Consider the following 18,781-nt stretch of genomic DNA (forward strand, 5'->3'; position numbering starts at 1 on the left):
GTTGAGTTCCAGGAGGTGAGGAAATTCATGCAAGATCTAAAAGAGGAATTTCACACTTTACAAAAGAATCAGTTGCAACTGTTAGAGATGAAGGCTATAATACAGGAAGTCAAAATCTCCCTTGAAACTATTAAAAGCAGACTAGATCATACAGAAAATAGAATCTCAGACATAGAAGAGAAAATTGCTAGCCTAGAAAAATCCACCACGAAGACTCAGAAAATGGCCCAAAAATTTGAGATGAATACATGAGAAATACTAGATACCGTCAAATGTCCAAACTTCCAGATAATAGGCATCCCAGAAGGCGAAGAGACTCATAAGGGCATTGATAATCTATTCCATGAGATCCTGCAAGAAAACTTTCCAAACCTAGAGAGGTACTCAGAGATTCGGTCCCAAGAAATACAGAGGACCCAAAATAGAATCAATCCAAGAAGATGAATACATGAGAAATACTAGATACCGTCAAATGTCCAAACTTCCAGATAATAGGCATCCCAGAAGGCGAAGAGACTCATAAGGGCATTGATAATCTATTCCATGAGATCCTGCAAGAAAACTTTCCAAACCTAGAGAGGTACTCAGAGATTCGGTCCCAAGAAATACAGAGGACCCAAAATAGAATCAATCCAAGAAGATCTTCTCCAAGACACATTATAGCCAGGTTGACCAAAACCACAGACAAAGACAAGATACTACGATTGGCAAGAGAAAAACATCAAGTTACCTACAAAGGACATCCCATCAGGCTAACAGCAGATCTCTCATCGGAAACAATGTGAGCAAGGAAAGAATGGGAAAATATATTCAATGTGTTAAGGGAAAAGCAATTTCAACCAAGAATACTGTACCCGGCAAGATTATTGTTCATTTGGGAAGAAAAGACATGGCCCACCAGTTTTTTAAAAACTTGAAAACAAAGTGATTTCAAATGTTTTCTGTAAATAAAGTGGGAAATATGTCAATTTTTTCTTACCTTTAATAATTTAATTTTATAAATGAAGACTATATTAAATATGCAACATGATCAATTCAGTGCTTGACACATTCATGGATTATAGGAATTATAAAGTTATGTTATTAATATATATATATGTATAAACACTTTACATATGATGTTTCTTCATAAAGAAATATGGTTGATCAAATCAAGTAGAAAAAAATATTGGGTTTTTTTCACTTTATATTTTTTTGATATTGTCAAAGGGTGCATGAGATCAATGGAGAGAGACAGGAGGAAGATGGAAATGCGAAAGCACTCCCCCCGTGGGGAGTGGTCAATTTCTCAAATGCTTTTCTCCACCTCTCTCTTTCTCTCTTCCTTCAGGGTTCTGGGGATACATACATACACATACACACACACACACACACACACACACACACACACACGTACACATACACACATACACACACAGGCACACAACTAGCCTGTCTCTCAAGGAAACCGGTTTGGGACTCAAACTATGCAATCAGCCACATATATCCTGCTACCATCACCACCGCACCATGGGCAGACCAGAAAAATCAGGTTTTTATAATCTCTTCATTTATGACTGGCTGACTTCACTACATACTGACTGTGTGACCTCGGGCAAGACACTTTTCCCCTAATTCTTGGTTACAATACCTACAAAACTATATTTATCAAACTACACATTTCAAGGAGTATTATGAGTGAGGGTTTAAAAAAATGCACAAAGCACTTTTAAGAGTGTTCTTGGCTAATAGTTGCTTCACAGACGTTAGCTATTATTAGCATCGAAAATGGGATATCCACATGCTCTCATGCCAAAGATGTGCCACTTATACTGCGTTTGTGATCATTAAAATTGCAGTTAACTAAATATATATATATATTTTTTTTTTTTTGAGAGATTTTCACAGTAGGGAGCGTGCGCTCGCCAGACAGACGAGAGAGACATAGAGACAGAAAGCGAGAAATCACCCCCCAGGGGGGATGGTCACGCCGCAATCCCTTCTCCTCCATTCTCCTCTCGGGATCTTGGGCATGCATGCACACGCGCCTGGCGTGAGTTTTAAGCCACCGGGTCCGGGACACGAACCGCGGTCGACTACGTGGGAGTCCAGCGACATAGCCATTACGCTAACTGCTGGTTCCCTTATTTTTTTAAGAGGTTTTTGCTATAGGGCGCGTGTGCTCACCAGACAGACAGACAGAGACAGAGAGATAGAAAGCGAGAAATCACACCGCAGGGGGAATGGCCATGCTGCAATCCCTTCTCCTCCATTCTCCTCTCGGGATCTTGGGCACGCACACACAGGCGCCTGGCATGATTTTTAAGCCACCAGTTTTGGGACGCGAACCGCGGTCGACTATGTGGGAGTCCAGCAACATAGCCATTACACTAACTGCTGGTCCCTAAATATCTTATATTAATATACATTATACTTTATGTAATCCTTAAAAACAGTATGTACAGTATGTCCAGTTTGAAAAAGATTTTAAGAACTGTTTTAGAATATCCAATTAATAATTGACATAATGGTGCATAGGATGGATCTGCATGTCATAATGAAATAGATATGTATATAGATATATGCAAACATATTCATCCCAAATAACAGGAACATTCTGGGTCACAGAAAAGCTATATAGTGCCTGGCAATCAGTTTTAGAGGTAATAGTTTGGCTATACTAAAGCCATGTTTAAATACACACACTAGAAATGGAAGTCAATGAGGCTGGGGTAAATTATTCCTGCTTAGGTTCAATCTGTAGCTGAACTTTCTGGGAATGTTGTGTATACTTAAAATAACTATTATCCTTGCCTCTATTTTAGATCTTAATAGAGATTCCCCAGAAATACAGCTTATATTCAATAAAAAAACTTTTGTATAGATATCAGAGATTGATTATATATACATGAACATTGGATTATATTTTATTTATGTATCTAGAATATTTTTATTATTAAACTTAGTAGGTTGAAATGCATTTTAAAAATATCAAATACTTAGCTTTGTAGCTGTACTTGCTGAGGAAAACTTCCTTCCAAAAGTATATATTTTTTGGAAGAAAATCGTGGCAATTACTTGGTAATCATTATAATTATTGATTCCAGGTATTTTAACTTCAACAACTGTATTTCACATTTAAAACAAAATATTGTAATTATTGTACATCAAAAACTATTCAAAACTATTAAGTATACTCAGGCTTAAGAATCATTACAGGTAATTTTTCCTTGAACTTATCTTTCACTGTGGCTCTTTTTTTTTTAGTTAATAACAGTCACTTGCATCAATTTTTTTGTTTGTTTTATCATGGGGAAAGATGGAATTTTAATGTAATTTAACTGTAAATCAAAGTTAAATGTAAAGTAAGGCTAGTGCATTATAATCAGGACAGAAAATTGTGCTTGCCTTTTTCACATAGCACTACTTTTTAAATTTCTCAACACTTGGTGACAGAGACCAGAGTTACATTTCTTTTCTATCTTCCCACAATATATATTGTACGATAACTATTTCTGACAGACTAATTTCTATGAAGCTTATTATTGGTAATTGCTCTTATATTCTTTTGAAGAGCCAAGGACTCTTAATAGCTCTCAATTTTGAAATAACTATGGAAAATAAGATTTTATATAGTCCAGGAAACCAAGTTTGAACAACTTTTTTTAGCAGAGGAATGGGGGCTGAAGTTCAATAACTGAATTTATAACAGTAGATGAATTCTAAATAATGGTATGTAGAGAATGCAAAGGTAAGTACATTTTGAATGTGGGTGTAATCCCTGTATTTATTTACAAGGAGTGGGACACAGAATATAGAAGACACAAATATAGAACAGAGTAATGTAAACTTAGAATCACACCGTGTTTGATAAGACATTTGCAGAAAAACTAATTTAGACCTTCCTGCCTCGACTACCTAAAGTTTGTAAACCCTTAATATTACACACAAACCATATGCCTGCTTTTGCTTCAGTTTTGTTGAGGGAAGAATCTATAACTTTGCTGAAACATCAAAGAAGATTCTGAAGTGACAGAGGTTAAGAAACATGAGCTGCAGTAAAGCTGAGTGACCTGACCAAGTCACAATATACAGCTTACTCAATTCCTGTAACCTACTATAACGTGTAACAAAATCTAAATTTGTCCTCCCTGCGTGTGGCAATAGCTCTTTACTTGCCACTAGGCTCCTAAACCTCTAAGTTCTCCCACACATCACTATCAGATACAGCATAAAATTTGCATGTTAATGCCCTTGTTCTCCAGCTAATATTATATATATATATATATATAATTTTTTTGTAAAACCAGGCTGCTTTAATGTTTTTATAAAATTTAATAAATGATGTTTTGATGACTACAGACATGTATGACTGAAGTTTCAGTAACATGTAAGTTTCAGAAACATCACAGTCATGGTTGTTTTCCAGATTATTGTACCATCTTCAAAAATTGCAAGGAGTTACATATATGCAACTGCTATCAAACCAGTAAGACAACATTTTAGAATCATTGATAACTTGGGCATATTTCCCCCAAATAACCTTGCCTCCTTGTGTCACAAGGCCCAACTCACTCACATTCACCTTTATGACAGTACCTTTGGTGGAAGCACCCAAAGTTGTATGTAGTGGGGATGAGGGATTCTTCTTTATACCAAGTATCAGCAAGCAAAAGGGGGCTTTAAGTTCCGAATTTGATGTGTAGGCCTTCTTCAAACCTAAGCTCATTGGCCTAAAGAATCTTTCATATTTAGATGGATTTCTAGAAAAGCCTTCTCCAACAAAGCAGACTTTCGTAACCATCCTCTTCCAGGCCTTCTTTCTCTTTCCTGTTCTTTAACTTTTAATCTTTCTGTTCCTCCTTGGGCTCAGACTTTGGGTAGAGAGACCACATTTTCTCTCTTTCTCTTTCTGTTTTTGTTTAATCGTACTGAAGGATTTTAGCTCTGGACTACCTTCTCTGTCCAACAGACAGGCAGGTAATGCTCCTCGTGCAGTCCTTTCATCATTCTTAGGTTTGGTGTTCCTCTTTTCATGTATCTTCATAGTCTTTTTTTTGTTTTTCATTTGGATTTTTAGACCAATCATCTTTTTTTACCTTTGAACACTCATGAACCTTTTGACTTTCTCCTTTTCTTCTCATGGTAATCCAAATGGAATCTGTCGCATTTACAATGTAATTCAATATGGTAGTTTTGTGGCGTGGTGACGTCTGCAGACCCTCCATGTACAGTCTCCGAGATGCAAAGAATTGTCAACTTTTAGGTCTCAGAGACCCATGAGCAGACCTGATGCCTTCAGCTAATATTATCATTGTGCCTTTTGAATACAGACTAAATTGCTTATTCTGGCACAAAAATACTTTCCAGTTGGGCCCAAAATTTATTTTTCAGCTTTATCTCTTAATGTATGTATATCATCTACATTGTCCAAACTCAACTTTGTGTTATTCCTCAAATACAAGTTACATTTATTTTCTTTGGGGATTTTACTCATACTGTTTCCTTTAGATTACAAAATCTGACTCTCTACTTTTGCTGGTCCTCTTCCTATGAAACCCTTAGATCCCTTGCACTCACACCTAATGCACACATACTCATTTCCTACTAAAATATATCTTTCAAAGAATAAGTAAAAAAAAAGGCCTTCTTCATATGCTAACACTGAAAATGACCTTTCCATGTCTGGAACTTCAGTGGGTTTTAGTTTCCACTACTTTAGGGTACAATTTACTTAGTATTTATAGTAATCCTATTTTCTTATATAGTGAATAAAAACATGTATTTGAAAACAGACACTTCTGTTATCAAATACAGACATTTCTGTTATCAAGTTCTTACTTCATCATTTGTAAGCTTTGTGATTTGAGAATAATAGGTAAAATGTCTCAATTTTCTCAAGAACTTCTCAATTTTCTTAAGAAAATTTAGGGAAAATATGTATGAAAAATACTATGAAAAAACTATGCATGATTTCAAAATTTTTTGCACTAAATAAACTCATACTTTATTTCTATTTTTCCATGAACTCTTTGAAGTCCATTTGTAATACAAGGAAGTCTTAAGACATTGTGAGCCCTTAGTATGTGTCCAATATAAAGTGAAAATAACTACTACATTATTTATAAACCTTTCAATAGTATACGTAATGTATTATTATTGTATTGTTATACTTTTTCCATAAGCACCTTGAGATTAACAACTAGGCCTTTCATCTTCATCTTTCAAATTTAAATCTTACATAGCAACAGCTCAATATGTATTTACTGCAATAATTAATACATTAGTGTTTCAAAAAATAGCAGGCCCACTCTTTAAGAGATTCTGAAAGGAGTGCTTGACCAGTGAAACTAAAGACACATACAGAAATAAGAGAACAAAAGGCAACCAAGAAAATGACCAATTTAATGCTAGGGGCAAGAAATATCAATAACAACGTAGAATGTTAACTCCCAGGATTTAAATGGAAATATTGGACCACAGCAACACTGTATATTCAACAGAAGAGAGTTTGAACATAAGACTGAATTAGTGAAATAGAATTGTATGACTTATGAGTAAAACATTACTGATTTTTTTTACTATGCTTTGTTTTCCCAATTTAAACAGTTTACTTTCTCTTCAGTTGTTGATAGGTTTGGCAATATGTTAAAATATTTTTCTTGTTTGTTTCTTTAAATGGAAACATAAGCTTTTCTTCTTTCCTGATCCCTCTGGAAATGGAAAGTATTTGGGAATATTCTTATTTTGTGGGAGAAGGATTATTTGCATAAGTTCAATAATGCTTGTTGCATTGATTCAGGAAAAAAATATACTCTTATGTATAAAAACACTTCCTAGGTTATGTGCATAAGGAGATATTCAGTTCAAGTTCTGTATTGTTGTGCCTTCTCTCTTCCCCTAAAAATAAAAGAATGTATTAAAGGGCTTCAAAAAAAAAAAAGCATGTGTATTAGTAAAATCTCCACAATAAATCTAAAGATGAAAGGACCAATAAGAAACTGTATTTTCATAAACATAAAATTATATTTGACATACCAACCATCTCCATTGTGCTATTTCCTTTGTCTCCAACCCAGTGATATTTGCAATACTTTCTTTTGAGTAAAAACAGTCAGAGGAAACAGCTTTTCTGAAATGATGAGATATATAGGAGAGATACTATACTGATCAGAAAGATTTTTTAAATTTAGTAAGGAGTACTTGGATAATTTTTACCCCTCAGTGAAGTTGGCTCTTTTGAGAGGGTGAATGTTGGTACGTATAATATGAATAATAAGTGAAGAAGTACAGAGCCCAATAAAAGGAATAAGAATAAAGGTGAGGGATTTCATGATTAAACTGTTTTATATTAAGTTTTATGTTTTATCTTATATACCAAGAGTTCTATCATATGTGAAGTATGTATCAATAATATATTGATAGTAAGACCTATAGCCATAAGAAGTATCATAGTTCCCAAACTCCCTTACAGAACTTGGATTAATATGTGAACTTTATAGAATCCTCTGTACAACTATGTGCACATCTGTGCCATATTGTAATTTATTATCTTCTTGTCATGGTTATGCCATGTCATTTTAGGAGGTATAATTCTCCTATGAATTTTCTTCCACTCAGGCACTCAGTCACTCATTTAGTCCTTCTTTTATTGATTTCCACTCAGTGCTAAGCTTTGTCTTAGTAATGAAAAAAATATACTGAATAAGATTTGTTTCTTACTTTTACATAATTTGAAAGGAAATAAGAACACATGCATCATTGACTATAAAGACTGAAGGTAAAAAATAATTGATATTCAAAGTACAAATAGATTATTATGCAAGTCCCAAACAGAAAATATTTTCACTGTTAGAAAGGAACATTCAGTAATCATTTCATGGATTATGTAGGAGGGCCTAAACTGTAAATAATAGGTGAAGTGTACACCCACAGAGAGTAGGGAACAGTGTTCCAAACAGAAGAATGATATATAGGAAAACATTGGTTCATTATATTGCCATTAAATACTATCTAGTATAACTCCTGGTTTATACAATTAAAAAATTCAATTAATATTTTCTGTATAATCCTACTTTGTAGATCTCAAGGACTTTCTCCCACTATGACTGTGATGGGATTTCAATTTCCTCTCCCTGCAGGCCCCCCGATTGCTGACTCTAGTCTCTGCTGCTAAGGGTCTTTAGAGCCACGTGTTCTAATTAAACTCCTGTGACAATAGAAATATATGCGCCATCTAGTACAGTAGCCACAGCCACGTTTGACTACAGAGCATGTGAAACGTGGATAGTGCAACTAAGGAAAAACATTTTTTTTCTTTTTAATTAATTTGAATTAAATAACCAGATGGGATTCATGGCTACCCTCTTAGCACAGTGCAGATCTAGCAATACCTTTTTAGGAAGAGTAAATTCCAGAAGAATTAGATCAAGGAATCTCCTTTGGTCACAGTGCAGTATTGCCACAATATTTCCTGTGAGATCTTATTACATCCTTTCTTTGCTAAAGCCTGTGTAGTCATTGTCTGTATACTACTGTTAATTAGGAGCTGCACAAAGGAAAACTATTATATCTGCAACAGCCTCTGAAGACTTCTCCTACAAAGTGACTGTTGGATTTAATCTTTAAGAAAAGAAAGGTCATCTCACCTAGGAGTGAGATGTGATAAGGAGAGGAGGAAAGGGCTTCAAACAGAGATGAAAGAAGTATGAAATGACCAGGGAATGCTTGGTAATTCAGTGTAACTGGCATACAAGATGTCTTTTGTGGTGAGAAGGAGAAAGTAATTTGAGAAAACAGAATAATTTCTGTCAATAGCTAAGATATCCCTTAAAACTGTACAAGTATTAGCTTTTACATAATGTTATGAAATTTCCCACCGAAAGTGTTCAATCATATTTAAGTAGGGTTTTCTTTTCTTTCCCTTTTTTTTCTTTCTACAAACATCATTCATGTTTTAATCATTAAATAAAACAACTAAATTGCAATTTGTAACTTAAATTTATTGCTTGGACAAGATTGAGATTTAGAAAATTTACTGCCATGATGTCACCAATGGTTTATAATTTATAAGTCTTTGGATTAGACATTAGCACAGTTATTATTTCCTCTAATGCCTTACCTCACCGCAGTCTAATAACATTCAGGAAATCCAAAAGACAAAGGGGAAATAGTGGTCTTGAAAGCTAAAAATAGTCGTTGAAAACTGATGCAATCATGTAATAAAATATGGCACTATAACTTATAGGATATGTTCATGGTATCTGCTAAAGCAATTAGAATCCATGCAGCTAAGTTTTTTTCATGTATTACTAAAAATGAAAGCTATAGCAGTCCAAGGAAGACATATAAGCTATGCAGTTTAATTGTGCACATTGGTATTAGAATTTTCAGACTTATTGCTTGCATATGTGATCTATTTAATACTCTTCTGTAACAGAAAAAAACGTTTAGTAGCAATAGGATTTCAAAAAGTCTTCCAGATAGAAGCAGTCAGTGATCTACACGATATATTACACATGACATCATAGAATATTAACATCCAATTACATTAACACAAAGTTCTTTCACAGTAGATCAGTATCTTCACACATCTAAAAGATCTTACTCACTTAATATCAGAAATACTGATGCCTTTTCATATTAATGACATTAAATTTATAAGACTTTTAGAAGAGGGGCCTTTTTTTATTTGATAATTTCTGCGCATGTTCCTTTTTATGATATTGTAACTGTTACATATTCCCAATAAAATAATGTAATGGATTGGCAGTTATGTTCATTTTGAAAAAAAATTACATATTAAGAAAAACAATATATTTTTCTGATTTAAATGTTTATTTCAGGAAAGATTTTTAACTTGACTCTTAATCTACTAGAAAAAATAATTCTCAATGCATTTCAGGAGACCAGTACATTTACGTATATTTTCAACATCCGTCTTAATTTTCACTGTTGAAAAAAATGGGCAGGCATTTCCACTTTCAATTATGATCTAAGATATTTTGATCATGATAGGACTGAATGTATTTTACTGTCACAAACATAAACAATGGAAAAGGGAATTAATGAATATTTTCTGAGGGCATCCTATGTTTTATACACATTATTACAATAAATCGTTGTACCAATTATTTCAGAACATTTTTTAGGTACCGCTTAAAGCACAGAGCAAATAAAACACAGAGCCAAGGATAACATCATGTTCTGTCCAACTTCAACATCCTCGGTCCACATTACCGCATGTAGTGGGTATGAATGTTACAGTACAAACATTTGTATGTAAGAAATGTCATTTTGCTTCCTTTTCCAGAAATTAAGTTACATTTATTCCAGGACCCCATCTCACTTACCTGGAGGGAAATTCAATTTGCTTTGCCCCTCAATAGAAGCATAAAAGAATATAGAGGATTTACATGGTAAATGCTTAGAAAATGGGTTAAGGAGTAGATTTAAAGGAAAGATATTGTGTATCAGTTAAAGAGGCAATTAATATAGTATTTATGTGTGAGGTTGAACAAAAAGAAAAGGAAAGAGATGCCAGCCTTGGGCACATTATCTAACACCATGACAAAGGATAGTTTTTCATCTTCTCTTGAACCATAACTAACAAGCTTAACCTCTCTTTCTATGAAGTCTAATCCTTTATCTTGTAAATCAAATATTACATGAGACTGAAACTACTTCTCATCTACCTTATTATTTTCTGATTAATGTTGGATGTATGATCCCAAATATAATTGTCTCATACTTTGAACGGGTAACTCCTTTGTTTTTCAGTATTGTAAAATGTCTTAAGAGTATAAGAAATAATATTTATAATGGTATTTTCTACCACAGCACCACTTCTCTCTGTTCTTTCCTCTAACTTGTTACATATAATCGCGTATATAGATTTTAATACTTTCTATAATTTGTGGTAGTAGAGTGTCACTATTTTGCTGAGTGCATTATAATACACCCTGATTTTTAATCAAAATACATATACATCTAAATGTTTCTTAAAAGGTTCTATTTTTTAGCATATGTCAATAAGTTTTATATTATAATTTTAATATTCAAATACCTATAACAAATTTGTATTTATTTAGAACTTAGTGATACAGGGACCAGCAAATGGTATAATAGTTATGTCACTGGACTCCCACATGGCCAACCACAGTTCTAGTCCTGGACCCGGTGACTTGAAACTAATGCTGGGTGCATGTGTGTGCATGCCCACAATCCCAAAAGGAGAGTGGAGGAGGAGGGATTGCAGCATGACCATCCCCCCCTGGGTGGTGAATTCTCTCTTTCTATCTTTCTGTCTCTCTCTGTCTCTCTGGTGAGCTCACATGCACTATAGTAAAAATATCTTAAAAAAAAAACTTAGCGATTTATGAAACTATCTAAGTAATTTAATTTATTTTACGTTAGGAAAGTTGATAATATTGGTATCAATCTGTGTTAAGTTTTCATATTATTTGGTTCAGTAGATGGCGTAATGGTTATGTCAGTGGACTCCCATGTAGTCTCCACAGTCAGATCTCAGAGCTGGCAGCTTAAAATTTACACCGGGTGTGTGTGAGTGTGTGCCCAAGAGGAGAATGGAGGAGAAGGAATTGCACTGTGTCTATCCCCCTTGGGGATGATTTCTCACTTTCTATCTCTTGGTCTCTCTCTGACTCTCCAGCAAATGCATGTGTCCTATAGCAAAAATCTCTAAAAAAAAAAAAAAAAAAAAAGTTAAAACCTTATTTTGTTTTATTAGTAATATAAGCATTATTAATAGACTATAATAAATTGCTTTTTTATTTTGTTGTTTTAATATTCTTTGTATAAATTATTTAACTTTCACAATAAATATATTAGGTTCAATATCTTTATCCATATTGACGTTTTGGAACCAGAGACTAGGAGGTATGAAATAGTGACCAAGGAACCAGAGCTAATTATTCACCCAGTTGGACCTGACCCTGGCTCACCACGCTTCCCACTGCAGCTTAACACATCACTGTGAAAGCTCAAAAATTGTTACACAATCTAAATTTTAGAACTAAACTAAAGAACAGTAAATTGCCAAATGCAGAATCAATACAAAAAAAGAATAGAATCAGTAATTCTCACTCATAGTAATAAAAATAGAGAACACTCTTGGTTTGCTTCCTTTTTCACTTTCCTCCCTAATTCAGATGACTTTTAAGAGTCATACTTTGAAACCCTGCCATTAGTTCCATCAGAAATATTAAATGTTAAATAAAGTGATCCTTACTGACCATAAAATGAACACCATTTACTATGCTAGGGAGATAGAAAACATTTTTATGTGAATAGTAGAGAAACTGCCAAAAAAGCTATTTTATTTCAGTCTGTGGACAAGTTAATGTGCTACTGGAAAAAGCATACATATTCTGACCTAATTAATTCCCAGAGTACTTGGTTCTGAAAAAAGTGCTAAGAAATGTCCCCACATTTACTCTATTGCTACACACAGGTTGTGGTAATTACACACATTCTGATAACAGGTCCCAGGCATGAATTAGCTACCTCTGTTCCAAGGATTTTGCTTTTGTGTTTTCCTGCACATATTCTATCTTGGGACATGTGCACATTTTTATATGTAGTCAAAAGTTTATTCCTACTGGGAGGTACTTGGACTCTAAGAGAGAAGACTTCCTTATGATAAAAATGTGCTTGTTGAGCTGGCCCCGTAGCATACTGGATGAGGGAGCTGGATTCCACATAGCCAGCCACGGTTCAAATCCCTGTCCTGGTGGCTTGAAATCTTGAAATAAATAGCAGACTCGTGTGTGTGTGTGTGTCCCAAATCTTGAAAGGATGGAGAAATGGATAAAGGATTGTGGTGAAACCACTCCCCATTGGGACGTACTTTCTCCCTCTCCCTCTATCTCTGTTTCTTTGTCTCTGTTTGGTGAGCACAAGAACTCTCTGGCAATTTAAAAAAAAAAATAAAAAAAGCTTGTCATTCTAATGCCACCACATCCAGACACACAACACTAATGTAGATTGATGGTTCCCACTCAGAGAAACGGGTAAGGCTATTTCCAGTTCCTTACTTGCTGCTATAATTTAAAGATGCTTGAGAAGTACCAAGTACCAAAGTTGTTCAAAGGGCAGAGTGGGCAAAACAATAGTCACAGCTATTTCAAATTGCATTGTGGAAAGCACATAAAGAAGAATGAGATAGTGCCATTTATTCTAGGCATGCCATGTAGTGAATTGCTAGTTTTCTTTTCTACAAAAATGAAATGAGTCAATTTGCTTAAGGAGTGATTAGACTAAATCTTGGCATACCTATGTGATAAAAAGATTACTTTTCATGACACACCCTGTCCTTTAGGGTTCATTTATTCATTATTATTTGTGACATGCTAATTACTACTAAAAATCATCAAGCTAAGTAGATAGTTGGCTGGTAATAGCTGTGTCTCAATTCACTTAATTTATTTTGTCATTTCTAAATTTAGTTTACATAAATAAAAATACTCCTTGTTGTTGATCATGAACATTCAAGCTTTCTCTAACTGCCATGTTGGAAACACGTCTTATTATAAATGAATAAAACTTCTCTTTCTTTATTTCTGTTTTAATCTACAGGACAACATTTTTAAGCTGGAGGACTCACATTTTGAAAATGGCCGAGGGAAGAGTCCATATGACCCTAAACTGTTAACAGCATCTCTTTTAATCGGTGCGTAGCCAATGATCAATTAAATAGTGATTTTTTTTTAACGAGATAATAACTGAGTTACGTGTTATTTTTATCTACCAAGATTCTCCATGATTAATCATAAACAATTTTAGAAGAACATCAGTTGAGATACGTTCAAATGTTTCAAAAATGAAAAAGAAACATAACATTTGGTTATTGTATTAACTAGTCTGATTTTATTTAATGAACTAGTTTCTTTGAAATAGCCTATTCAGTCATTACATATGCCATCTGGGGCTTTAAGTTTTTATTTTATGAAACAATGATTTGTGTTTGGGTTCTCATTTTATGAAAAAGGTGTTTACAAATGGAATTTTTAGCAAGTTATAAAGACAGAATGCGATCCCACCTGTCCTATTCATTGTAGACTAGACTCACTCTCTCATCTGGCCTTGACCAGCGCAGTCAGACTAAATGGCGATGTCCATGGCTCTTTATCTTGAGTTGACTCACCTTTGTATCTTGTGAGAAATGCCAACCCAGGAATGGATTTCTATATATAGTTTTTATGACGTTAGTTTTTTTGTTTGTTTGTTTTATCTAACAATGTGTTTACATGATTTTTTCTACCCTTTTATCTAACCCTCTTTTTTTTTTCTTCCTCTTTTCCTTCAGTATTACAGAAGGGTGGGGAATCATTACTTATATTTTAAAAGGGCAGAGGTAGGAAGACAGAAAAAAGAGAAAACTTTAATCTCTATTAAAAGGTAGAAGCCAAAAGGTGGACTCCCACATGGCCGACTACAGTTTGAATCCTAGACCTGGTAGCTTGAAACTCACCCTGGATGTATGTGTGTGAGTGCCTAAAATCCTGAGAGGAAAATGGAGGAGAAGGGATTACAGCGTGGCTATTCCCCCGGGGTGTAATTTCTCACTTTTTCTCTCTCTGTCTCTGTCTCTCCAGCAAGCATACATACCCTTTAGCAAAATTTCTCTGAAACAAAACAAAACAAAAAAGATAAGGAATTATTTTCACAACTTTTTAGCTACATCCGGATTGGGTTGAACCACACACACAAACAGGGACCAGCAGTTAGCATAATGACTATGTCGCTGGATTCCCATGTAGTCGACTGCAGTTCTAGTCCCAGACCCAGTGGCTTAAACTCATGCCAGGCATGTGTGCGTGCATGCCCAAGTTCCCAAGAGAAGAATAGAGGAGAAGGGATTGCGGTATGGCCATCCTCCCTGGGGAATGATTTCTCACTTTCTGTCTCTCTGTTTCTCTGTGTCTTTCTGGCAAGCACACACGCACACAGACACACAAACAAAAAATGAACAATCTTGAAACAGTTTTTCCTCTTTTCTCCCTTTCTTTATCCTTCCCTTTCTTTTTGCATTCTTTTTCTTAATTTCTGAGCATATCAACAATCTAAAACACATAATCTAGCTCCTGATTCTGTTCTTAAATATATTTTTCTAAACAATTGTGTAGCAATTATGTACCATATTATTTCTTTTTTATAAAATATTGAAAATAATTATTTTATTATAAAAAATGTGAAGCTCCCCAAGTTTAAGATTTATAATTTAATTTTGAGTAGTAAGTTTAGATTTTTAAAAGTAAACTTAGAGCGGCTAGCAGATGGTGTGGTGGTTACATCACTAAACTCCAACATGGCTGACCATGGTTCAAGTCCTGGACTGAGTGAGTTGAAACTCATGCCAGGCATGTGTGTATGAATGCCCAAGAGCGTGGAATGTGAATGGAAGAGAAGGAATTACAACATGGATATTCCCCCCTGGGGGCTGATTTCTCACTTTCCTTCTCACTGTCTCTGCCTGTCTCTCTTGTTTCTCTCCAGAAAGCACATGTGCCCTAAGGCAAAAACCTCTATCTCTACAAAAAAAAAAAAAAAAAAAGTAAGCAGGTTATTATTGATTATTAGGTTATTGTTGATGTGTCCTAAGTTGACAAAGTTTTGTTAATAAATAACTTTTTCTACTCAATTAAAATTCTAGCAATATTAACTATTGTTAACTATGAAAATATATTTTTTCCAGTATTTCCTGGTATTTTACAGTGTGTAAACACTGTGTTTTAGTAAGAATAAAGTATTCCAGTAAGAATAAAGTCATTGTAGCATGAATGATCTCCTCTATTGCTTCTCTTATACAGACAATTGTAGTCCATTTGATCTATTATACTATATTCTAACAAAAGTTTAAGACCTGAAGGAATGCAGAAAATGTAGCACATTTATAATTTTCCTATTCATGAATGTCCTAATGATTGCATGTGGTTGACTTCTTCCAGAGTACATGCTGAAATCTGAAAGTTGTCTTGAACCAAAGGGAGGAGTCCTACCTTGTTCGAACTTGCAGTCTATACTTACTTAATTTGCACAGAGGGAAAAAAAGGCTAGATATTCCTCAAAAAGCAGTATGTAAAAATGTGCCTAAAGCAGCTTTACTTTGTGGTATGTTTCTCAGTAGGGATTTGGTTGATTATTTATTTTAATATTCCATTGAGAAAGGATAATGACAAGTGGGTATTACGTAATTCATATGGTATGCAACCACACAAAATTTGCAAAGATGAAACTACAATTTTGGGTTTCTCTTAGAATTTCTTTTAAAAAGCTATATAGTGTTACGAAAAGAAAAAGAATGAGGGAAGTTTAGTGAGGCAGGGAGAGGTTGTGTGACTGAGAAAGAACAATAGACATTTTAGTAAATAACCTTTAGATGAGTCCATCTAATACAGAAAATTAATTTAGCAACTTTCAAAGACACATAGTACTTACTGACAAGCCCAAATACACTGATTTTCCAATCAGTTGAATAGCAAGATATAGAAAAAGAAACAGCCCAACTAGACCTGATAAAATTCTTCAAAGGCCCAAAATATCATCTTAATTCAAGAGCCGTAACTCCCATTATTGACGTTATTTACTTCCTTTATAACTGAGCTATAAATCCTTCCTCTCACACTACATTGAATTCCCCTCGTTAGGTTTTGCTTGCCATTTTTTTCTTACACTGCCTTAAAAAAGAATGCTCACCAGTTTAATGGAGCTTTTTAACATAAATATTTTCTACAACCCTTCCTAAACTCTTTTATATTCAAGGGTAACGGCTGTCTCTGAAATATACAGGTTTTACCATGTATGTTAGAAAATGGCCATGGGAACTTCTATCTTCCTAAAAAAATTTGGATACATTATCTTCACTTTAGCATATAAGACAAAAATTTTCAGGAGGGTCCAGACTGCTTCCTTTCCCATAGAAGGAAATACAAGTTCATGTTTGGCTCTAACCATCTGTAAACTGGCTAGATGGATCTTGGAAGCAGATTTTTTTTAATGCCATCAATCTCAATATAAAGTAATTTTAATCAGTAGTAAACTTAAAAGGAAGAGGACAGTTTAAAATTTTAGTTTATAAAAGGAACGATGGAGTTTCAGTAGACCCTCTTTCCAAATTGCTATGGTTTTATGTTGATGCCCATGAAAAATAGGGATTCTCTCTTAAGCAAGGCATAGCCACTGCTATTAAGCAGTAAGCACAAAGTTATTAAGCTAATTAAGTCCCCCAGTACTAAAACATGTCCTAAGTTTTCTTCAAATTATTTAATAAAATTATGTTTTACTCTCCTTTAGTAATGATCATTTTTGTCAATATGAAATTTCTCCAGGATTTTAAAAATATTTATTTTATTCACCTGCAAATATTTGTATGACTTTGTTTGAAATTTCTTTATTAAAGATAGCAGTTGTTCCTCTGCTCAGAATAAATACTAGTTATAAACACCCACTGGATAAAACAGTTTTCTGCACTAATTAAGTACCATCTCACCTTTTTATGACATGAAAAGAATAGTCAACTTGAGAGCAATTTTATTTCCTCACTGAAATCTTTTCCAGGCAATGAAGTGCTAATAATTTAGAAACATTCCATCACTAAGAGATATTACTGAAATATATTTCAAAGGTCTGGGACTTTTTGCTAAGGTTTATATCCTCAAGCTGGAATTTTGCCTGGCCTCAGGAAAGAGTAGAATTTGACATTAGGAAATGCTTTCACTTGGTATTATAACAAGCAAAGAACTCCTTTCATTAATTAAATATAGTTGAGAAAATTATTTGAAGCCCTCTGAACTCAATTTTTTTTGTGTATAAAAAAGTATGGCCTTGTTAATTCTTCTGCTTGTTTTGAGAATTAAATGAAGCAATGTAATAGCATACTACTATTTTGAGTTCCTATATATTTCTGGAATTTATGTAAAAAACAAACAACAAAAACTGGAAGCTGTTGTTGCCCAGAGGAAAGTGGAGAGGCAGTTTGCTATCTTATAAATTTTATGTTTTTAATTTTGTACCATGGCCACCTATTAATTGCTTACATATGTTAATTCTAAAAGAATAACATAAATAACAAAATCAACATATTATATATATTGGTATAGAGAAGGTGCTCAATACATGTAAAATTATTCCCACCTTCCACTCCCGGGGAATGGATTTCATCCATGGTGTGTGTGTGTGTGTGTGTGTGTGTGTGTGTGTATGAGAGCTAGAGAGTGAAAGAGACATAAATTTCTCTTTTCCTTCTGTTTCTAATTACTCTGCAACCCTGTGAATGGAATTCACTTAAGGTGTTAACAACATAATGGCTTGGTCTTTAGGCTTGTTTGATTTTTGCTTGCATCCATGTCACACTTTTCACCTGTGCTAGTAATGCTGCCATTTCATCAGGAAATGTTTTTTTCATCTTCTGTTTCTCCTCACCACACCCTTCTTAGGAATTGTAATCCAATACATTAACTGATCGAAGCCACATTTTTACTTCATTTTGAGCTGTGAACAAAAGGTCTAGAGTACATATGAACTTTTGATTTTAATACATGCTTCTCAGGTAACTCCGCCATGGTGGAAATGCAGTTCGCAAAACTTTGAGTTCCTCTAAAATGACTTTCCTTTGAGACAGTTAAGAAAGCTTACAGTGAAGAAAGAATGGTAGTGTACTCAAAAAGCAGCTTTAGTATTTGACAATTTCTAGATGGTTATGTCTGTCAACACGAATTTATCTTAGTCCAGTATATAATTGTCGAGACACTAAACTGCCCATGTGGTATTTTTTGTAAAGAGC

General features: G+C 34.3%; 1 protein-coding gene across 1 annotated transcript in view; it reads left to right on the forward strand.

Annotated features, from left to right (window-relative positions):
- The window catches only part of SEMA3A (semaphorin 3A), a 249,793-nt gene that overhangs the window by 132,387 nt on the left and 98,625 nt on the right, over positions 1-18,781 (forward strand). Inside the window, exon 5 of the mRNA XM_006155760.2 lies at positions 13,576-13,669. Coding sequence (XP_006155822.1) covers positions 13,576-13,669 — 94 coding nt within the window. The remainder of the gene's footprint in view (positions 1-13,575; positions 13,670-18,781) is intronic.

Source organism: Tupaia chinensis, unplaced genomic scaffold (assembly GCF_000334495.1).
Source record: "Tupaia chinensis unplaced genomic scaffold, TupChi_1.0 Scaffold000466_1, whole genome shotgun sequence".
In the NCBI taxonomy this organism is placed as follows: domain Eukaryota; kingdom Metazoa; phylum Chordata; class Mammalia; order Scandentia; family Tupaiidae; genus Tupaia; species Tupaia belangeri.